Below are 24,080 nucleotides of genomic sequence, written 5' to 3'. Positions count from 1 at the left end.
AATACACCAAAGTTGTTGCATCATCAAACATATAGCAAACAAACAAATGAAATGGAGAACAATTTTGACTTTCAACCAATATAACAGACATCTTGCACATAGATAAGAAATTATACAAATGATTCAATGAGCATTAAAATGTGTGTTCATGAGGTGAAAAATCCTCACAGTCAGGAAAAAGCGAAAAACATTTCCACAAAGAAAGTCCTCTCTCTTATCACTTACCATGTTAGGCCCTATCTTACTAATGTAAATCTGCAAAGGGCTCTGCTTAAGTTTAGGTTCTGTACTTTCTTGTTGTGATGCTTAGCTCACTTCATGACTGTCATGTGATACCTGGTCAGGCCTCTCAGCACCAAGGCGATTGCTACACTTTGCTTACAATGTGCGGTTTCTTCCCAACTGTCTCTGACCCAGCCAGCGTTTAGCTTATAACTCTCCTTTGAGTCAATGCAAGTGAGAGTAAATAAAATTGGGCAGGCCTTTTCACAATTTGGACAGGACTAATTGGCATTCATGTCACAGCATCTTCCCTCTTTGCAATCACAGGCACAAACAAAGCATCTAACCATGAGGAAGTTAATAGGGTACAAAGCATGACTTGCACATTCTAAATGAATTTTCTGAGCATGTGCTATTCTTTGGCATTCAATTTAAGCCTTTGTTAATGACGAGGTTTTATAACTAACTGCAGAAATTAAAGAATTCTGTTAGAATGTTTAAGGTCTGTAACACTATGCCACAAATGTTCAAGTTTTCAGTGCCAAAACTCATGAGTGGGGAAAGCAGTGGTGACTGTGAGCAAAACTTTCCTTACAATCCTTGCAGCCACACTATAGTTTAAGGCACATACATAAAAGGGAAATGTGTGTCTCATTCCATGTGACTGGTAGTTTCCCCTCTTCATAGCACTGACAAACACACTGAATGGACAGTGAAAGGAAGACTCACTGAAGAAAGCTTGTATTGCTGAGGCTACCTCTTAGCTGAACAAACCTAGTCAACAAGTCAAACTTGTCTTGATCAATCTAATCAAGATGGCTCATGACATGATGTGCTTTCGTCAGGAGTCCCATGCACCACATTTTACTTCTTCGCATTAGCCACATCTGAAAACTGAAAGTATTTGGGTAACTTGTCCTTTGAACCACACACACAACAATAAGAAAATCCAGACATGGGGCTTGAAATTTACCAGTGACGTTAATGGGGATGATACATGAGGTGATCACTTGGGAATCACTTTTCATTCTCTCCTCTGGGGTGGGCAACGGCAGGGCTTTAGACCAGTTAGTCTGCTTGTCCAGGGTGGAGGGGATGTTAGGGATAGGATACTTAGACCGGTGGCCTAGAGCCACCCCTTCAGTGTCAGGGTCAGAGGGCACAGCCTGTAACAGATGGACATTTGCATGTTCAAGTTAATATTGTCAGGAGGCATTACATGAAAAAGGGACTAAAGAATATTAGATATGAAACTCAGCTTCAGAGAGGGTTATGTGCTGGTGTTTCAACAGAACACCTCCAGTGATGAAAGTCAACGATTACATTGGTGTTGTGAAATTCTTAAGTGTTTATCTGGGAAAGGGTTGTAGACTAGATGTAGAGATTAGTTGCGCATTAAGCTGAGACAAGAACTGCTTACTCTGTGATTAGAGGTAAAATCAATACACATGCCCTTCCAGGAACTGAGTTTAAGGCTCATGGTGCATTGCACAGAATACATTAAATTACAGAAGTAAGAGGCATGCCTTTAAAAGAAAGGAAAACACAAGAAACATTCAAAGAATCAAGATTGTAGGCTTCATGCAAAAGAAATAATGTAGAAATAAGAATTCCAACATTAAAAACAGAAGTGGGAAACATATGCTAAAATCATTACAGCATTGATCACCAAACTGACTAAATACTAAAGAACCAAATACAAGTCAGTACCCGAGTTTGTTGTGAGAGTGTACAGTAAAATGTTTGGCACACACAGTATATATCATGATAAATTTGACACCTTCAGTTGCTCTATATTTGCTCCACATGAAAAAAAAAACTCCATAAGTTTCAACCAGCGACTACTGCACATAACAGAGATGTGACAAGCAGTGTAAACAGTAATTTCTAGCTGCAAGGCGCCACTTTGGAAAGCCTAAACTCTTAGGTCATGTTTTGACAATGTACTGCATCTATGTGATTCTCCTGCATAATAAGTGCTGTCTTGCAGTATCAGAGAGGAAATAGCTCACAGAGGCAATCCACTGAGGAACAGCTTCAGTATCAATCACTGCACTCCTTCTCACATGCATCGTCCTCCTGTGTGAGTATTACACAACTCCAAAACTTTTTTCCTTAACCGTGGCCCACTTCTCTCTTTCAAACCTGGAATATGGTAACAGATCTCCTATAACTTTAGTCTCAATGCCAAATGAATCTGGGGAAGAAAGCGCTTACCTTTGGAATCCTACAGAGAGGCACATGTGAAACTGGGAGTGATTCTCAGGCTGAACTGGTTCCCACCTCCAAAACCCCACCTCCCACCCCCATTTAAAGCCAGCTCTTGAGCCTTTGTGCTCTCTGTTCCCAGCAGACCAATGAGACCCTGACAAAACACCGGCCACAAAAGAAACCGGTTTCCTTGGCAACTTCTCTCAACTAGTAAAAAAAAAAAAAAATCAAAGGGAGTACATTTACAGCTGATTTGTTTTTAGAATAGAAAGGCGCATTGGTTATTTTAGGAGTGTCTGAGTGAGAGAGGATGAGCGGGTCACAGAAGAAAAAAGGAGGAGAGAGAAACAGAGAGAGGGAAGGACAGTAAACAAGCATGCGTGATAGAAGAAGAGAGAGGAAAAGGCAGACAAAAAAAAGGAGAGGCAGTGTTTTGGTGCTTGTGCCTCATGCCTGTCCAGAGAGCTAATTTAATCACAGCGGCAATCCAAAAAACGGTATCATATATGCTGACGAAACAGCAGCAGCAGTGCAGCTACAGAGAAAAACTTAAGCAGGCTGTCAAGTCTTTCAAGGATGGGTGCAGTGAGGAAGGGTTTCAGGGTGATCACAGCACAGAGGGATCATGGGTAATCACAGGCACAAGCTGCATGTAGCCGACCCTATCATTATAGAAACCCAGGCTGCTAGGCGGCTGTGACTGTGGCCCTCACACACACATTCCAGGCATACTGCAGCTGACTGGATCTACAGATGAACTACAAAAACAGATGGGTGTGCATGTGAATATACACTATATTACCAAAAGTATTCGCTCACCCATTCAAATGATCAGAATCAGGTGTCCTAATCACTTGGCCTGGCCACAGGTGTATAAAATCAAGCACTCAGGCATGCAGACTGTGAAACAAGACATTTGTGAAAGAATGGGCCGCTCTCAGGAGCTCAGTGAATTCCAGCATGGAACTGTCATAGGATGCCACCTGTGCAACAAATCCAGTCGTGAAATTTCCTCGCTCCTAAATATTTCACAGTCAACTGTCAGCTCTATTATAACAAAATGGAAGCGTTTGGGAACAACAGCAACTCAGCCACGAAGTGGTAGGCCACGTAAAGTGACGGAGAGGGGTCAGCGGATGCTGAAGCGCATAGTGCAAAGAGGTCGCCAACTTTCTGCACAGTCAATTGCTACAGAGCTACAAACTTCATGTGACCTTCAGATTAGCCCAAGTACAGTACGCAGAGAGCTTCATGGAATGGGTTTCCATGGCCGAGCAGCTGCAGCCTAGCCACACATCACCAAGTGCAATGCAAAGCGTCAGATGCAATGGTGTAAAGCACGCCGCCACTGGCCTCTAGAGCAGTGGAGACGCGTTCTCTGGAGTGATGAATCACGCTTTTCCATCTGGCAATCTGATGGACGAGTCTGGGTTTGGAGGTTGCCAGGAGAACGGTACATTTCAGACTGCATTGTGCCGACTGTGAAATTTGGTGGAGGAGGAATTATGGTGTGGGGTTGTTTTTCAGGAGCTGGGCTTGGCCCCTTAGTTCCAGTGAAAGGAACTTTGAATGCTTCAGGATACCAAAACATTTTGGACAATTCCATGCTCCCAACCTTGTGGGAACAGTTTGGAGCGGGCCCCTTCCTCTTCCAACATGACTGTGCACCAGTGCACAAAGCAAGGTCCATAAAGACATGGATGACAGAGTCTGGTGTGGATGAACTTGACTGGCCTGCACAGAGTCCTGACCTGAACCCGATAGAACACCTTTGGGATGAATTAGAGCGGAGACTGAGAGCCAGGCCTTCTCGACCAACATCAGTGTGTGACCTCACCAATGCGCTTTTGGAAGAATGGTCAAAAATTCCTATAAACACTCTCCTCAACCTTGTGGACAGTCTTCCCAGAAGAGTTGAAGCTGTAATAGCTGCAAAAGGTGGACCGACATCATATTGAACTCTATGGGTTAGGAATGGGATGGCACTTCAGTTCATAGTATGAGTAAAGGCAGGTGAGCGAATACTTTTGGTAATATAGTGTATGATGTGTCAGTGTCCATGAAAACAGCTGATTTACATCTGTGCTCTCCAGCAGTTTTTTTTTTTTTTTTTAATTTGTAGTTTTTTTTTTAATACTGATGCTGTCATATATCACTCAGTGGGCGGAGCATGACAATAACACTGCCAGAGAAAGCGGCCTCCCAGTGTTGAATGTACTGAATGTGGCCATGCATTTAAAAAAAAAAAGGGGAGGGGGGGGGCATTATGTAAATTAGAAAGTTAAAGTAAACAGGGACAGGTAAGGAACTGTGAAATACTGTGTTAGAGCACACAGGAGCCAGTAAGCAGGGAGGAGACAAATACCTTTCTGCTCCAGGGAGAGAAGTGGCAACATTCGGTAGGGGAGGAGGAGCGGGTGTTTTCAAACTAAATGCAAAGGCAAAAAACAAAAGGACAACAAAAACAAAAAAAATGAACTCTCACAAACATAAAGTTGTTCAACATGGACATACAAAAAACAACAACACTGAGGTCAACTGAAAGAGGAGGAATGTATGGACTTGGTGCAGACAGGGAAACCCATCCAAGACAGGGAAAACTATGCTTGTGGAGCTGAAGAAGAAAACATCTGTGACCAGTGAGCGGCAGTGTGTTTGAGAGTGTATTAGAGAATTATCAGTGGAACTGGGGGGCAAAAGCACTGCACTGCTTCCTGGAGTGCTACTGATAAAAACAAAGATGGCTTATGACACCATCATCTCAGGCTGCTCATCTATGATGATGCAAAAACAAACTTCAAAAACAGTGTCAAATGAAATAAAAAAAAAATGGTTATACTCGACCGAGAAAAGAAATATGGCACATGAAACGTAGTACAAACACAGTCCACTTCCTTCTTTACCTGTGTTTGCACTAGCTGCGTCGAAGCATCTCTAACATGTCTCTCTGGCTGCTTTGGGGGGAGAAACACACATTTCACTCAAAAGCACATTAATAAAGTGGCATGGAAAGCATCTCCATGTAAAGTTCATGAGCAGAGGGACTGTCCCCTTCAAATGAAAAATGTTATAGGGACTTAATTCACGCTAAAAAGAGCAAATGCATGCATTTATAACATTATTTATATCATATTATTCTATAAAACATTATTATAAAAATGAACAATTTATTAAATGCAATGCTGTATGAACAGAAAATCAAAGGAGAAACAATAAGTGCACACCATTAATTTAATGGAGTTCCTAAATGTCAGCTGTAAGGTCAAATAATTTAATGTGACATTTACAAATAAAGGGGGAAAAAACAAAAACAACAGATAAATGCCAATCCTGGAAAAAAAAAACAACAACTGGCTTTTGTATGTAATGTTTCACAAAAACTACTTTCTGAATCTAAAAGCCAAAATTTTGTCACAAAATCCAATATCGCCTTTGCTTTCACCTACTAGTCTGATTTTTTGACTGGTGTTACCTGGAAAATACACTGTTTACAGTCATAATTACAATGGAGATACATGTTTTTGCACAAAAAACTTTTCAAGCAGAAGGTTTATTTAGACAGTCAACCGTTGTTTTTGTTGCTGTGCTCACATGCTCTCCTGTTCAACATATTTAAAGGAAATCTTTTAATGCTGCTATAATAAAGTATCTATTGGAATAGGCAGCAACAAGTGTGCATAACATTAATCAAGGTTAACTGCAGGTAGATTTAGTAACATTTTATTTAATGTGGAGCTCTTACCGTTGTCAAATGCCTGGCCCTCTGGTCCTGCTTCTGGGTGTGTGGTGAGGGGTACGAAGGCGCAGGGGGCACCACCGAGATCGAGATGGTGACTCTCCTCTCCCTGCTGCTTCTCTGCTGTTGATCTGCCATAGAGACGATGTAAAACTTATTAAAGTCAAAAATGCTCATGCAAATTTAGGTGTAAAATGGTGAAGATTAAAACATTCTAAAACACATGAATCAGAGATAAGAGGCACAATGATAGGAAATTCAGAGCAGACACAGGCTACGAGAGCAAATACAGGGCACACAATAGCTAGTACTACACTCTACTTCTGAAGCTCTAAAGTGCAGTAGCCAGTAATGTCCACTAAGGGGCAGAATGACACAACTACAGAAAACAAGATGCAGACCTTTACGGCGGGAGGCACGTATCCCAGAAGTGGCTTGTGAGATGATGCAAAACAAAAAGTAAAAGAAGTCAGTGTTTCTTTAGGGCATGCAGAAGACAAATAAAAAACGCTGATCAGTTTGGAAAAAAGCAATGCATGGAGAGAGTGAGGGCGCATGACAGAAGGGGCTGAGTGGTGCTCAGGGCCTCACCTCTCTGCAGGGCCCGCAGGCTCAGTTTGGCATGCCTGTGAAGCTCTTCTACACATGCTGGCCGTGTGGATGGGTGGAAGACGTTCCTCTGCTGGTGCCAGGGGGCTTGGTAGTGTGTTGTCAGCTTACTCTCCACATCCAGGTTAGACACAGCTGTCAGGGAGAGGGAGGAACACAGTGAGACTTGTATTCCACAAATTAAGCACTTGAATTAGACCAATTTGACACACACGCCAAGAAAGCCCTCAACATGTATAAAGTATTGCACTGTAACAAAGTCAGGATGCAGATATGACGTGTTGACTGCAATTAAGTTCCAAAAAACTGCTAAAGCGATACAGCATCATAGCCAATAACATCACCAGCCACTAAGAGGTCCTTATGCATCTATGAACCCGTAGGCCACCCAATACCATATATTGACTGAACCAGTAACTTACATTCATTTCTGACTTTTGTTTTAAAAATTATTTTTTTATGTCATTCTGCTTCATTAGACAGTAAAGGGAGACTGGAGGATGGCATGTGAAGGAGGCCAGATTTGATCCCAAGACATCACTGGTGTATGGGATGTACCTGAGACAACAGAGCCACCAACACAACCCACTGGTTACTGATTTTAAGTGCAATCGACGTAATATCAGTGCTAGGGAGCCGATACATAATGACACTATGAAACTATTGAAATGCTTCTAAAATAACCTGTATCTTCAGTTTTCAGTCAGAGAGGACTGTTCGCAGACAGAGACTAGATTCCATTCATTCACTGTTTACGGTAGCAGCTACAATCCCCTATATTCTGTAGAAAATGGTTCAAAATGTTCAACTTTTGGTGGAGCTGGAGCCGTGTCATATATTTCTTACTACATGCCAGTCAGGAAATTCCTCAAAGTTACATCACATGCAATAATGGGGAAAAAGAATAACGGCACAATGGTGCAAATGCCATGACTAACAGGATACCTCACACAGGTCATGTTAACTACAGTAGGTAGTGCCGGAGTCCCTCTAATGATAAATCCAGATGCTTTTCTTTGATGTGTCAGGGCCTCCAGCTGTTATTAGACACCGTGAGCCATTAACAGATCAGGAAAGTATTTATCTGGCACATTGAATTATTTCCCAGGTGCCGTAACAATTACTGCTTCATTGCTGTTTTATTCCCCACTCCTAAAATACTATTAAAATACTGTGTAATCAGCTGCAGACTTTGGACAATATGATGCAACTGCTCCCTCTTCAAATTGCATACAGCTCCCCAAAGTCTCTTTTGAGCCAGCAACAAGTGGTAGTCTGAACAAAGCTCAGACTACCATTTCATATAGTTTTGATAATATCTTTCTTGATAACAGCATATGCCAGTGAAGGAACTGAAAAATTCTTGAAATGGCAAGTACTGCAACAAAAAGGAAGTCAGTGGAGAAAAAAAATAGGTGTTTTTTTATTTTTATTATTTTTTAACAATAATAATGTAATGTAGTGTTAATATGACATTTTATTGTTCCATTTCTCTTTTCCCACATCCCATCTACAGTGAAGTTAGACCTAAATAACAGTATAGCCACAGGAATTCAGTGCCTTGCTTCAGGACACTTAAGCAGAGTGGATGCTTGCCAGCACCAGTTTAAGTGCCTGACTCACTACGTCACCCTGCTGCCCCTGTATTATTTTTAAAAGCCAGTATCTTTGCACTGCATTTATTCCAAGCGGCAGCCTAACTGAGCTCAGCTTGCACTGTGAACAAACCAAAGGAAATGTTTGAATTTCCACTGCAGCATACTTATGGCCATATATTGGTTAAGGTTTGAGCAGGGTATTGGGTTAACCTTACATAAATTTAATCCACAGCCCCTGACAAATGTAGCTAATGACCTTTCCATTACAGTGCCAGTCCATTGAGAGCAATTGAGGTTCTGTATGAATGTATTTTCTATGCATGCATTGATGGGTACAAGCATGAAAGAAAATGCTGAGCTGCTATTAAGCTGCTATTAAGTGCCATCATCAGTCAGCACACTCTTCTTCTGTCTTGTAAAAATACTTCTAGATGTTAACACTGAAAGAAATATTAGAAACAGTCATTGCAAACAAGGCTTTTGGGATCCAAGGTAGTGGTGAAATGGAGGAATAGTAGAGTATAGTTGAAACTTGAGAAAATCAAGCAGAGATAATCAGATACAACGTTAACTAGCCTGTTAATAATGCAATACTATTAACTACAGCTATACAATAGGGATTAATGCAACCTGATACTGTGACTTTCATTCTCTAAATGCAGAAAACTCCTTGGAGTAATCTCATTACCCCCTCACACCTCCTCAGGTTGCGTTGAGGGAGACTCTCAACTCTCAGATTACATGTAGTGCACGTAAGGCCTGGGGTAGAGGGAAAGGGTTAGATAGTGAAAAGTGTTGTTTGGCCTGTTTGTCTGGGTGTGTTTTTTTTTTTTTTTTTTTTTTTTTTGCATGAAAATGCAAGTAAAAGTGATTTAAACTAGCATCTTTCTACATAACGTGCAATAGAAAATCATTTACAAATAAACTGATACCTGTCAGCAATGACAAAGACCTCTCTCCAAAACACAAATACCCCTGAACCCCTCTCTCTCTCTCTCTCTCTCTCTCTCTCTCTCTCTCTCTCTCTCTCTCTCTCACACACACACACACACACACACACACACACCCTTGCTGTGACCCCCTCTTTGCTCTGATGCTTTAGTCATTAGTAAGCAAAAGTATTAAGGCAGACCAATCTAGGTCAGAATCTCTACAGAGCACTGCGGCTAAACAAATTGCAAGTTTATAAGACCAAATCTATGCTACAGATCATTTTTATTAGAAACAGAAAGCGTAATGTAAATGTAATCTATGACTTTAGTCAGGTATTACACTGCATATCATTTATGGTATGAATAAACAGATCAGCGAAGGAGCAGTGTGAGATAACATCTTACAAGTGTAGGAAGGATCCAAGTAATATCATGAGGATTAATGCTGCTAATCCTTTGGTTTACCAGACATCTACATCTGCCAGACATACCCTACCTGGCTGACATCTGTAGGCTTGGCCTTGACCTGGCAACTTGATTGAAAGACACCCTGTCTGACCTCTATGTCTAATGGAAGTGCAACCGCACAGCTTCAGCTGAGCAGGCCCTCACTTCACTTTGTAGTTCAGCCAGAAAACAGCAGCTAAGCCTCTCTCCCTCAAAAGAGATTCAAAAGAGTTCAGCTCCTGACTGCTGCCAAAGCCCAGAAGAGACCCAGAGCAACATCACACTGAAGCCCCAGCAGATCATTTTGCTCAGCCCTGCTTTGGATCAAAGCCTCTCTCCATCCTGGTGTATATCAAACTATTGTCCACCTTTCTACCAGTTCTGCTACTGTTAATTTCTCTGACATTAAAGCGGCACAGTCCATTTTCAACAAATGGCATGTGTGGTGGCACCATAGCATTGCTACAATGCCCAGAAAAATAAGCTCCCAGGAGAGGCAATATGCTCATGTATTACCCAGAGACACTCTGATCTTTCCATACAGCATAGAACATCCCAGAGTGATTTAATAACTCTCTGCAGTGACCCTGCTGACCTGAAAACAAGCTCTCTGCTGCGTCTCCTCCTCAACGAAGAGAGCAGCTGGAGTTGTGGGAGGTGAGCAGCATTACAGAGATCAAAGGAGGATGTCCATGTGCGGAGCAGCACTGCTTCTTGCTGAGAAAATGACTTACTTCAGTCACAGGTAATACTGTAGGTATCTCACTGTATGGCTCTGTTTCACCCTACAGGTGTGTGTTTGCATGCATGTAATAATACACAAGATGATACAAGCCTGCACTGTCTTTTAAATGCATGACAAATTATGCAATTGTGGTGAGGACTGTGGTGAAAAACTTATAGAGAAAGTTACAAGTGATCTGTCAGGGAGTTATGAGTGCTTTGACCGTGTTTGTCAGGCCTCTCCCCTCCCTGGCTCCCTGCTGAGATATGAACTGTTGGCCTGGCAGTGTGATACCCTCTGACAGGCCTGGTAGTAATGGCTCCAGCAAGCTAAAACCCATCTGACAGGGTAACAGCAACTACGTTTGACTCCATCCCCCGCTCCCTGTTATTGACTTCCCCAGGCCAAAAAACACATTAGGACTTCCTTCCACGAAAGCTCAGCAAAGTCTCTAACTTTTACTTCAATGAGGCTGTGTACAACAATGCTTAAAAGGACTTTAGAAAAGTTTTAAAATGTAAACAAATGTGTAGGCCTATCTATTATTTTAATGAGGACAGCAGTCTTGCCTCTGTGGGGAATGGCCTCTAATGGGAGCATGGTCAGCTGTTGCCCCAAATGAGGCCAAAGAAAACACACATCAACCCTCAGTCATCTCATTGACCTCTTGCCAGCTTTCCCTTTCTTTCACAGCCGCGCTGAGTGATCTTCAACGTGGCCTTATTCAGCCAAAAGCACTCAACAGCACAGATAAGAGCCACATGTCTGTGGGTGAGAAGAACAGCAAGTCTTCCAGCAAAAGGTCCTTTAAGAATCCAGCAGAAAGAATTTATAGGAGCTGGACGGTCCAATATCACTCTGAAGCCTTGGATCCAAAATATGAGGAGGCCAAATGGATTCTATTATATTTTGGACATTCCTATTGGACTGCACAAGGAGTTTTTGACTGGGGGAGACAGGAAGCTGGACACCTTCTGTCTGGTTTCATTCATTCTGACTTCCTTTCACTAAGAATCAGCCTGAGCACGCTGCTGGGGGGTGAAATCACAGAGTCTATTATCTGCGCTTCAACAGAGCCTATCAATCTGTCCACTTCATCATCTGCAGCAGGATCTAAACTGTGTTGTCAGATCTTCCCATCCCATACCTCACTCGCAGCACTGGCAGCAGCCCTCCAGGGCAGAAGAAGGGGATGAAAGCCTGCGTCCTCAGACTACCTCTGCCTTGTAATTACTCAGTTTCTGGCCCAGACAGGAGCCTAGCCCACTCTCACACCCACACTTACACTCACACACCTACAATTTGCCAGCAGCCTGGGAAAACACTGTCACAGATGTCAGTCATTAGGTCACACGTAAGACAGACCTCATTGAACTTCATTGAATAGTCTGATGAGTGACCATATACTGCAATCATCTCTGTGCATTTTATGTGTATAGTCGGGTGCATTGAGGCGGAGGCATCCACACTCAAAAGTCAAAAGAAATATACTGCAAAAAATCTCCATCTTAACAAGTCATTTATTCTCACTTTCACTTTGTTCATGAACTTTTCTGGTAACAAGTGTAAATATGTTGAAATAAAGCAGAAACAAAGCAGAAAAGCCCACCAATGTCAAGAAAATGACATTCTGGAAAATCTGAAATTCTGGAAACAAGGTGATTAGCATTGGAAACACGTGGGATTATCTCATCCTAGTGGTAGATTTTTTCATTTGTTTGAAGAAAGACTTTAACACAGAACAGGAGACTAAATGACTTGTCAAGATGGAGATTTTAGGCTGTTTATGTTTTTATTTTTTTTTTAATTCAAACACAGGAAACAAAGGCTCAGACATTGCCGCTATGAACCTTCCTACTGAGCGGCATGGCACAGAAAACGCAGACATCTCAACATGTCACCAGCAATGTGGCAACCTGTCAGAGGGTAGACTAACAATGCAAATTAGATAAGCAAGCGTGTCAAACACTTAGTTTAGAGAGAGAGCGCACTCTGAACTTGTCAACACAACTCACTTCTTGTGACGATGCTCAACAAAATGCAGACAACATGCACACATGTCTAACAACTGTAGGCAATGCAGCGACTTGCACTTTCGGGTCAAAGAGACAGCAGAGCAAAAGAAAAGTAAAGTACATGCAACTCGGTGAATTATACAATACCTTGGGATGTGAGTGCAACACAGCATCCTAGAGCCATGGCGGAGCTGTCCGATTGTCAGTGAGGCATTCAGTTGTCAGTCAGTGTATCTCTCTCCTACTCGCTATCTTTGCCTCCTACAGTCACCTGAAATGACTCTGGTCCTCCCAGAGCCATGTCTCTACAGGCATGTCCCTCAGCTCTACTGCCACACACCGACTGGAACATCTGCAGGCCTACTCACACTCCTCCCCCACGTCCCTCTCCCCACCCCAGCCCCCCGCAGCTGGGTACAGATGGCCCAGCCTGCCTCTGACTTGGGCTGCCACTAATCTGTTTCTGGTCTGCTAGAGGAGAGTAGGAGCGTTAATCCAAACCACTGAAACAATACTGGCCGCTTAACCCACAATAGAGGATCATGGAGGGTTTAGAGGAATGCCAAATGATGCGTACGACTGTGAATACTTGCATCCTTCACTTGATTATGATAAACTGTTACGGTGTAAAAGCACCGTTATGTTGTATCACTGTGATTCAGTCTTTGGCTAAATTGTTAATCCACTCTGAATAAATCAAATCCGGAACTGTGATGTAAATTAAATGTAAGCAAGTGGCTAGCAAATGCAGTAATCTATGGGCTATTCAATAAATTATATATGACTGAAAACAAATGTTTAGAACAGTATTTCTGGATTAAGGGCGAGATGGATTTTGCTATACACGTGATAAATGAATGAACTGAGCTCACCTGAAGCTAGCAGGAAATAAAATGTTACTGGTTACTTACAGGTTAGTCTGATGAGAAAATTATCCAAACTCTTCCTGCTGCCAAACACGATTAAGAGTTAAATATCTTTGGAACCATCGAAAGGCGGTCCAACCCTGAAAACAATGCTGCTGTTCCAGTGAGTGTTGGTGGTCATCTGGTGGAGAAAGTCCTTTCTGAGGTCTGATTAGTAACACACAAAGAGTGGAGTCCCAAGCCAGTAGGCATGCAGTAATACCCGTCTCCCCGGTAATCCGCTCTGAGCCCACATCCTCTCAACTGATGGCAGTGTCGGCGCTGCTGACCCGCTGCAGCAGGTGAGAGGTAGGAGAATGCTTTCAAAGACGCAAAGCACGACAGGCCAGGCCCCTGCTGGGACGCTCTGCAAAGGTAAACCCTGAGTGGATCTGCAACAACTTTCGACATCACAGAGAGGATAATTACAGCATACATGTCTCTGTGTGCTGAGAGGCAATATATACATTTACCCAACATGATGTAAAACAACAATGATCTGAAACAATGTTTCTCACATAAAGATATTTTCCATCATTGGTCATTCCACTGCATCACTCACTCTCGCCATGTGTTTCTGTCTCTTTCCCTGTTAATACTGTTGCTACTACTAATATCACTGCTAAAACTACTACTACTACTACTACTACTATAATAATGTGATATTAAATCATTAATTCCAGTGAAATCATTCATGCTGTTAAAAAATGTGTCATAAGTTGCCATTTTGCCCATGAAAATCAATTATTACTCTTCCATCATATGCACGTGACCTCCTTTAAACAACTACGGCATCCTCATATAGTGATTTCAGTTTGTACCCGATGGAGACCTTTACTGGACAAGATGGTCAAACTCCTAATCTGGTTTTTCAGTGTACATAACAGAGGGCCAAACCCTAGCTTGCTCCGTGATTTGGTGCCAGCTTGGCTCTTAACTGCCAAGGAGTCCGTTGAGATAGAGCTGAAATGTGTTTGATTGCATAGCATTTTCAGTGCCAGCACACGTGTGCCAGAGATTAAGAAAACTTGCAGACCTGTCATCCAACACAAATACACATTTCAGCATGTGCTGGCCAAACAAAGCTAAGACTCACTTTGTAGTGGAAAACTGAAAGTCTGATCTATTGCACTGCATCTCTCTCTCGTCCTCTTCCAAAGTGGTTAAAAATAAAAGGGCCAGCACACCTATTCAAATGTCGCCCGCCTTGCCTCACCTGGAGCTGTCGGTAACTTTGATGTGGGATAATGGGTGGGCCCTGTGACCTCTGGCTGGAATGCGATGCTGGGAACCACAAGGCCAACGGGGGGCTAAATGAGCTATTGTTGCAGTCTGATGCTGCTCTCAGCTCCCTCAGGTACTGTACCAGAGCAGAGGGCTCCTAAGCTGCAATAAAACCATCGGTATACTACTTTTACTATACCTCAGCTCCACTCGTTCAACTAAAGACAATAAAAATGTAAATCTATTTACAATCTCTTAACTTCTTAAACAAGCAAAGTATATGCAGTTGCATTCATCCATTTTTCATTCAACACTGTTGCACTTTTGTGTGACTCTGATATCACCACAGACGGCAAAATAATTCAGGTGCCTGAAATTGCTCGTATTTAACTGCATTACACTTACGTCTGGCTCCATTTCCTTACTCGGGGTCAAAACGTCAGCACGCGCTGGCTGTGCCACAAGCCCACACATGAAAACGTGTCTGGTGGTGTAACTAAATCATACTAGGGCTTCATGACACATTGGTCTTCCCTCAGATTTTGGAGCGGTGCCTGGACCTCCAAACTGTCTGTTTGTCTGCGTGTGCTGGGAGGTACAGGCTGGCTGGAAATAAAGGGATGCGTGAGGAAGGACGAGTTGGGGAAAATCCAAGACATATCACAACCTTTCCATTAAATAAGACGATGAAGAAATGTGGTGTCCAACAATGAACAAAAAGTTCTGCTTGTCCCCAAAAAATGATCTAGCAAATGAGCCATTTCAAACAGTAGCTCATTCGCTTGAATTCTTGCAACTTTATAGATGTCTTTAGCATCTGCAACCTATCAAGATAATTTAGTTTGACAGCGACAGCAGTCAGACTGACCGGTGGTTACCTGGATCCCCACACAATTAGCTTGGTGAGAGAGAAAAACATTTCAGACCAATGGCAAAGCCCAGGAAAAACACTTATCAAATTCTAAAACCCACATCACTTATGACAAGACCTCAAAGCTTCCCTATTGTGACACACTTCCCAACAGAGCGATAAAATTTCTTATGTTTAGCATATCCAATTCTTAAACACACATGCTTTAACCGCTATGATTTTAAATTATTTTGGATGATTTATGAAACCATGCTGCCCATAGGCCATTTCCTGACAATGAAATCCTCCAGCAGATCACCCAGCATTCAGAGCTGGAGGAGAGGAGTGGTGTGCAACTGAGGTCTGTTTTCTCAGCTGGCTCATATTACCACAACAAGGTTGGACAGCAGGCTTGTGGTCACTTTGAAATACTTTCCATTTTAAAACCTCCAGAGTGGCACATATCACTGAGTAGGCATGATGCCCATGGGAAGATCTCTCCCTCTGGAGAGAGAACGCAAAGTCTAGATGTGCAGGAAACTTCAGAGAAACATGAAGATCAAACTCAGAGCGGGATGTGGGGATTGCTTTTGACTGATAGTTAAAACGACTGGCATGCTCTGGTCCTTTGTAAAGTATTTACAGTGCATCAGATGTTTACAATAGCAAACAGCATGTTTAATGGCTCAGTAATGAACAGACCATTTTGTAACTGCCCCACATCATGTTTAAGTAAAATTCACATCCAGTTGGAGGGACGACTGAAAGGTTTTCATGAACATTTTGAGAGGCCAATGATTTGTGCATTTAATAGATGGAATGGTGAAGGAACGAGGAGGTTGGAGCACTGGTTTTCAAAGGGGGGTCCGGGGCCCCCCAGGGGTTTCGGGTTTCCTTAGTGAAATGAGGAATAGTTTAATTTCAAGGGAACTCTTATGTCAATCCAGCATCACTGATGTGATGTTTAAATATTTAACTTTAATTATTACTCTTCTTTATTGCTAATATTTTCCCATGTTTTTGAACAAAATCAAGTCAATATGCTCAGGTTTCAAAGGGTTAACTCTCTAGACATTACTATGACACAAAACTATGTATGAGTGATTATTTTAACATTATCTTTGACTTTATTTGACAAATATGACACCTAGACATTTCCGTGATTAACGCAAACCAAAACATCTTTTCATATCTGAATCCTGAGGGTAAAGTCACTTGAAGTCGGGGTCCGGGGCACCGTGAGAGTCAACCTGGTGGTCCAGGCCACAAAATGTTTGAAAAACCCCTGAGTTAGAGGAACAAATAATGGCAACACATCTGGTTAGTACTGGCCTTGAGCTACATACTGTTCTCTCCAGTAGACAAGTTACAATCTAAATATGTTGACACCAGTCTATAACCTGTTACATTTACGTTTAATAAAGGCTTTGCTATGTACAAAAGAACAAGGCCGATAATGTTCAGCGCAGCATATAATTGTGTAAACCAGGACTGAACACAGCATGACTTTACTGAAGAACAAAAAAAGTAAGAAACAGCCTCCTTTCTCATATTCCCAGCATGTGGAACAATAAAGGTCCTGCAATTATACAATATTATGCAATTCCAGAAACTCACAAGTCAAACCACACTGCCACAGTTTCCACTGTTACTGCCCACAGATCAGGTGAAGACAGAGAGGAAATCATCCACAATATGTCTTGGATAGATCTGTCTTGATTCCAGACTCGGAAAAATAATCATACTTATTTGTTTATGCATATAGAAAGAAGCTGAATAAGTTTTGAATAAAATCGAGCCTTGTCAAGACTGTGAAGTTGTTTTTATCCACCAGTCTATTATGTTGAACAATACTGCTAAGCCCTTGTTTGGGGAAGACTGACTCACAGTTGTGATGAAGCGACGAAATGGAAAGCAAAGGCTCAACAAAAACTCAATGACGGCAATCCCAAGCTAACGGACGTGATCATTTTGTTTGTCTGTGTTTTACAGGGGCACTCAGCTGGGTCGGCAGGGGTCAGGGCCTGCATTCAGGAACCTCTACCTCTTGACCTCTAGACACCTCATTATTAGGTCTGCATACAGACTGGGAGGTCAGCCCACATCAGTAAACACTGAGTAAATCGCCATCTTATTGTCTGAGCTCCACTCACTCACTTCACTTTGCCTCCAGTTCTATCAGAGTAATTGCTAGCTGCAGACTGGTTGGAAAATAATCAAACAATCCCCCCAATTTGATGAAAATTAATTCCTCAAAGCAATTACTGGCAATAATTACTGGCAAATAATTACTGGCAAATAACTACTGGCAAATAACGTCTTGCTGATATGAGGAAACTACATTTAGGGCTTGTTTGTGTTTTTGTTTATGAGAAAATGTCTTGTATTAAGACAAATGACTTACCCATGAAACTACCTTCTGGCCAAAATAACCAGCTCCAAAATGTCAAGCCCTCCCTTCCTGAGTGTTTATGCACCAGATGGAGGAAATAAATAATGGCAGCTCTTTATTTTGAATCACTTTATTTATACAAAATTAGTCATGCTTTGTATCTAAGTGGACAGAAATTAGAAATTTGTCCCGGCTAATAAAGCATATTCTGGGTCTAATATGGCACCATATTTGGTGACTAACAGTACAGTTTGGTGCCTAATAACAGTATAATTTGTACTATGGTGTCTAATTAGGTTGTGTTTTGGTAGTTTACCGTCTAACTTGGGTTATATTATTTTTAATTTATGTCCATTTCAATACAAAGTATGAACAATTAAGTCTAATTAATGCACCACAGAGTGAAGTGCAACCTAAATGAATGGAAGAATGAGTTAGAGGAATAAAACTAAATAAGAAAGAGTAGGTCCTCTCGAATATAATTAAAATCTGCACACCTCTTAATTCAGCACAGAGTTCATTTTACCACGCTGCCCTCCTGATTCGCTACAGACGCCTCTCGGGGGCTGCAGCACACCCTCTCATATCACATCATTTAACGGTCTTTGAGGTCACAGCTGACTCCTATTGGGCTGTAATGGCTCTCCCGCTGAGCTTGGCCTGGGTCCCTGCTCTCGCCGGCCCTTTGAAGTGCTCACACAGGCTTACGCTCGGCTTCACGAGACTGCAGAGGAGGAAGGGGTGTGTCTGCTCTGGTCCCTTTGCTCAAATGGCTCTCTAGGTTTCTGTAGCCTCCAGGTACACCTGGGCTATTAGTTTCACAAATGAGACTGTGTGCCCTTTGACTTCCCGCTTTTGTTTCCCCATGCAGGCGCCTCAAGAAAGGCGGGAATGCCAGGTAGGAGTGTAAAAAGCATTCAAGAGAGGAATTTCAGTTTCTGGGCTTACTGGAAGTGGGCAGTGTTAGCCATCATGTGCAGGATAATGAAAAACCTTGAAGTCAGAATAAGGAGAAGTAATGTGAGCATCCACTGCACGGCAAGGTCTGTCAACACTAGAATGAGCACTTACGGGAATATGGCTGCATTTAAAAAGGTGAAACAAAAGTGTTTTCTCTGTGGCCAGACAGGATGAGCAGAGGGGAATTGGATTTACCTTTCCATGAGCACAAAGCCAAGAAAAACAAGAAAAGAATAGCAAAGAAGATTAATCTTTCATCAGGCTGTTTCTTTGCCAAGCCAACATGCTTCATCGGGCTCATTTTGTTCCCTGATGTCACTTGTATAATGAATAGCACAAATGCTGCCTCTATAGATGCAGACATTATGTAATGTCAAAACAAAAGCACCCGCTAGGCATGGAGATTTGTAATATATAATTCCATGCCTGTAACTCCAATACACATACCAATTTGAACACAACCGCTACATGACAGAAGAGATATTTCTCAAGCTGGCAACATTTTAGGGTTTCAAGGCAGGAATGACTAGAAAAAAAATTGCCAACAAATAGTTTTAACATGCAATGTCATGGAAAGTAGCAGTCCAAATACTACTGAATTAGTAATCAAAACAAAACCAAAACACAATGTGCTGACAGATTTGGCTGAAGTTTAACTCTAACTGGCAACATATCAGGCAGTATTAGTAAAATTACACAGATCAAAAAGAGCTGAAATGTAACCAAAAACCATTACAAAAATAAGCCTTTATTAAGAGCTAATATGGGCATTATTCTTCGGCCAAGACCTCGGTTAGGTTAAATAGCAATGACAACTTCACCGATGTTAAGCAGAAGCACAAAGTTGGTTCCATTCTAATGGGGGCACACAGGAATATAAAGCTGATTCATGATAGATAAAATCACCTGGAAAGAAATTTGTGTCATGTTTGCGATAAATACTGGCATGCTATATGATGCGTGTCAGACCACTTGTTCACGACAAAAAAAACTACAACCCGTGTTCTCTGCAGGCTGCTCATTCATCAAGTTGTTATTCAATATCTGACAGGCTGGGAGGTCAGAGGGTACAACAAGCCCGTGCAGCATTCAAGTCCCGGGTCAAAGACTGAGCTGTGGGGGTTATGGAAACAGTGAACCGGCTGGTGCACATATATTTATGTGTGTGTGTATGTGTGTGTGCAGGTGCATACAAAACACTGTGTTCAAAGATAGGAGAAGGATAATGTCCAGTATAATAAAGCTGGGTGAAATCTCAAAATTCAGCAACACCACTGTGACCTGTGCTGTTAGTTTGCCGGCCTGGCTCAAGGTACACAAGAATATGCAGACTGTTATATAAGTGTCTGAGCAGCTTAATCATAGAGGGTTTTCTGCACACAGTTTCCTGTGTAAACACTCAGGCTGTGTGCGTCTCAGACTCTGGTTTCACCAGTTTACTGGCATCACTCGCCACTCACACGGAGCACAATAAGCAGAACAGACAGCCTGTGAAGCCAGAGAGCCTGGAGAGAAACAGGACGAGGGGAAAAAGGAAACCCATAACGCAGACTCAGGGAGAGGTGTGGTTTGGAAAAAGAGAGAACGAAGACAAAATTTTAGCCGAATGATTGCAATGGAAACCTCTTTAACTAACAAATATGGTCAGACTGAGGGCAGGTCCGTAGGCAGTGACCTGAGTCTGCGTCTGTGGGAAAGTCATTAGGAGGGAGTGGACAAGGCTGAGTTGACCCTGTGCCATCCCTCAGAGGTGGGTGGAGTTAGAGAGGGCGGGCCCGCACAACCCTGCAGGGCCTGGTGGACTGATGTGATGCAACTTGGGCAGACTTTAAAAGGGCCAGCTCCCACGGCCCGCACGGCTCAGTGCAGACTCATAGCTGGCAGGAATGACAGCCAGTGGTAAATCTCAGCTCGCTTCGATGGAAACAATGGACAGGATCAGACTAATACTGGTTTCTTGTGGCTTCCACCACACCCATATAGCCCCTAAACACACAAATAACAATTAAGGGTGTCGCAATGACTGCAGGTGTTAAGACTGGCATAACAGCACCTTTTAGGATGTCTGCAAATTGACCACAAAACTACCACTACCACACGGCAAACAAATTATCTTCATGGGTTCTATTGGTGTAGGGACAAAAAAAAAAAGCTCCATGAGCAACACTCATGTCACCAGGGACATGAAAAAGCCAGGAAACAGATGCCAGGCTCAGCTTAATACCCAACGGGAATGTGCCCATCTCAGAGTACATGTACCTTTCTGTTGTTTGCCGCCCTGACTCGGCACAATAATAGAATGTAAATGTTCAATATTTGCTAATGGAGATGGTCCTGTCGCAGAGCTAACCTGCTGTGTCAGTTGCAGTGTGTGCGTGTCAGGGTTCAGGGTAGTGTCAGGAGGGAGAACGAGTGTATGACAATATGGGTGTGTGTGTGTGGTGAGCTGGCCTGTCCGATGTGCTGTTGTGAATGAGACCAAAACAGAGAGGAGCTTGTTTACGTGGAAATCATGAGTGTGCATGTGTGTTCACAAGCCGAGGGAGTCATGACTGCGATGTAAACCCAAGACACGCTGACACTTCACATGGGCCCATGCCAGCAAGTGACACAGGGATGCCACTGTGTGTGTTATTTTTAAGTCAGTGTCTCCATGGTGATGGGCACATATGCATGGAGACATGTGCTCAAGTGAGTGTGTGCTCGTCCTACCTCAGCTGTTGGAACAAAAAAATTCAAACAGCTCCTCTGAGTGTGTCTGTGTCTGTGGCTGCAGATGTGTGTTGAACTACAGTGAGAAAACAACAATAACAAATAACTAGACCTCGTCAAGGCGGTGTGTTGCTTGCAATCTAGATACTTGTGATTCGTTTTTGTGTTTGTGCTTAAAATCAACACATTCTGATTTTAATTCAAGTTAAATTGATGATGTTTGACATTCGGTGTTGAGTACTGTTGTAAGGTTTACACTGCCTGATATGAACTTGTTTTTTCCAGTTTAAAACATTTGTTAGAAAAGTAATGAAAATGTAATCAAATGTAATAATTTACTTTACTTTAATGAAGTAACTAAAATAGTTACATTACTAAAAAGTAACCTTCCCAGCACTGTTTAAGCCTTTAGTAATTCCAACCCTGGTGTAGCACGAAAAAAAAAAAAAAAAATCAATGATACTTACCTATTGTTCATGAGTAGAAAACAGCAGGACAGCAGACACATGAAAAAAAAGAGAGCAAAAACAGATTATTAGATGATTACAGTTGAATATCAGGCAATAGACACTATTTCATAATGTACTACACAGCGAGTTGGTCTGTCAGCTCAAGAGGAATCACTAAAGCATATGGTAGCTAAAGTAGCCGAGATGTCTTTCATTATGTTTGGATTATTTGTGACTGCTGCTCAAAGACAAGCCCCATGCATCTCCACTAAAGGTTGTGAGGTTATCCAGAACAGGAACTAAATATCTTCACCTCACTCTAATCTTTGGATGCGTGTTCCCTTGAGTGTTTCTCTTTGACACAGCTTTACACATGCCAGACTCACGCCACTGATGGGACGCAGCTCACATGTCAGTGGCCTTTGCTCAAAAAAAAAAAAAAAAATTAAGAGGTAGTCTCGGGCGAAGTAAGTAGGCCTGCGTTCTGAATGGCCTGCTGCCCCTGGAGGCCTCTCTCATGTAAGTGCTTCCTGAATGCAAGACCTGTGGACTGGATGCCAATAGACGCATCATGGCAGTCGCTGGTTATTACGCTGCGAGCAACAGACATCACAGCCGTGCAGCTGAAAGTGCGGGACGTCTTTGTGGCTTTCCACAAAGCTGTAACCAAAGAGCAGCTATGCCCTCTAGATTTGTTATTTGCTAAAGCATCTGGGACATGGCACTGGTCTCTGAAATCTCTGTCGTCATCGTCCTCACATTGTTTCCGTCCTTTCCAGGGAACTACCTTCTGACTCACTGCCCTTTTATGTCCCTTCCTCCTCTGCTTCAGTTTCTGGACTCTCTCTCTCTCTCTCTCCTTCTGTGCCCACTGCTAATTTGCAGCAGCAGCATCTTGGTAATGATGGGTGCTGTTGTTATGCCGTGACAAGGAATTAGCGGGAGCAGCCAATGGCGTGGCACAGTGGGTGACACACTCTGTGGTGTCAGGCAGTTTTACACTAGTCACAGCCCAAGAGAATGTAGGTCAGACTTCTCTCCTCTGCCTTGACACAGAAAGAAATATCTAACAGAAACAGACAAATGGCCAATACCAGCCTACTGATCCAAGTGCTCCCCAATTTATAGTCTGTCATGTCACAAAAAAGTAGCTTATTAAAAACAATTATTGGACAATGTGCAGCATTTCTGTTTATTTATTTATTCATATTATACACCGACTACTGCATGGCTCTCCTCAATCAACTAAAAGAGAAAAAGGAAACAAAATAGAAATAAAACTGCATAACATCCACTAGAGGATGTGATTTCTCATTTCTCTACATTAGTCACACACATCTTACTGGCATGCTCTCAAAAATCACTTATTTAGAGTAGATTAACAGATAGAAAACAGATATGTGGCTCTAAACATTATAAATATAATATAAATTTCACAAAATGCTACATTTCATCATTTTGGAGGTTGGAAGTTTTATTATGTGTCATAATCGCAAACATTAAAGTATCAATATCGGGAAAACTGCACTGATGGGAGCACAATCTTGACTCCACAGATACTATCAGCGGATAACTATTCTTGGCCTATGCTGAACTATGAGTCTCTTGGGGGTCAGTATTGTTGTCAGGAGCTGAAATCTCTCAAAGGCCACTTCCCCAGAAATGCTAAAGCAGTCCCGAGGCAAACCCCTTGGGAGGGAAATTTCAAAAATCTGCTTTTAAAAACATTTTCTGGTGAGTTTTTTTTTTTTCATGGTCTATGTGTATCCTTTCCAGGGAAAATACAGTAATGAGAGGTCTTAAGGAGAGGTCAGCCATAGCAGTTCTCTGTGCCAACATCACTTTACACATAGACGCATTCCTGAGAGTTTATTGTCCAACAAAGTTATGGCTAGTGCACAATCCATACAATCCAAAAAAACAAAGACATTCCATGTATTTTCTGATATAAACTGCTACCTTTATACTTGGGGGGATGGAGGGCGGGTCTGATCTACTGATTTCAGTGGTGTGGATGGTGAGAGGAAACTTGACACCAGGGTCAAATAGTCTGCATGTAGTGGACATGCTGCCCTTCAGTGTGGTTATATGTCT

At 42.3% G+C, this 24,080-nt stretch overlaps 1 protein-coding gene across 4 annotated transcripts in view; it reads right to left on the bottom strand.

Annotated features, from left to right (window-relative positions):
• Positions 1-24,080, bottom strand: part of nhsa (Nance-Horan syndrome a (congenital cataracts and dental anomalies)) — a 67,585-nt gene that overhangs the window by 8,917 nt on the left and 34,588 nt on the right. The window contains exons 2-7 of one of the 4 annotated variants that reach the window (XM_030048972.1): positions 6,761-6,913; positions 6,571-6,603; positions 6,176-6,300; positions 5,337-5,387; positions 4,799-4,861; positions 1,196-1,388 (exon numbers count right to left, since the gene is read on the bottom strand). In XM_030048972.1, coding sequence (XP_029904832.1) covers positions 1,196-1,388; positions 4,799-4,861; positions 5,337-5,387; positions 6,176-6,300; positions 6,571-6,603; positions 6,761-6,913 — 618 coding nt within the window. The remainder of the gene's footprint in view (positions 1-1,195; positions 1,389-4,798; positions 4,862-5,336; positions 5,388-6,175; positions 6,301-6,570; positions 6,604-6,760; positions 6,914-24,080) is intronic. The other 3 variants (XM_030048973.1, XM_030048974.1, XM_030048975.1) reach the window with 3 other exon arrangements.

The sequence above is a fragment of the Myripristis murdjan genome, chromosome 4 (assembly GCF_902150065.1).
Source record: "Myripristis murdjan chromosome 4, fMyrMur1.1, whole genome shotgun sequence".
Lineage (NCBI taxonomy): Eukaryota > Metazoa > Chordata > Actinopteri > Holocentriformes > Holocentridae > Myripristis > Myripristis murdjan.
This window is presented reverse-complemented; position numbering and strand designations above follow the sequence as displayed.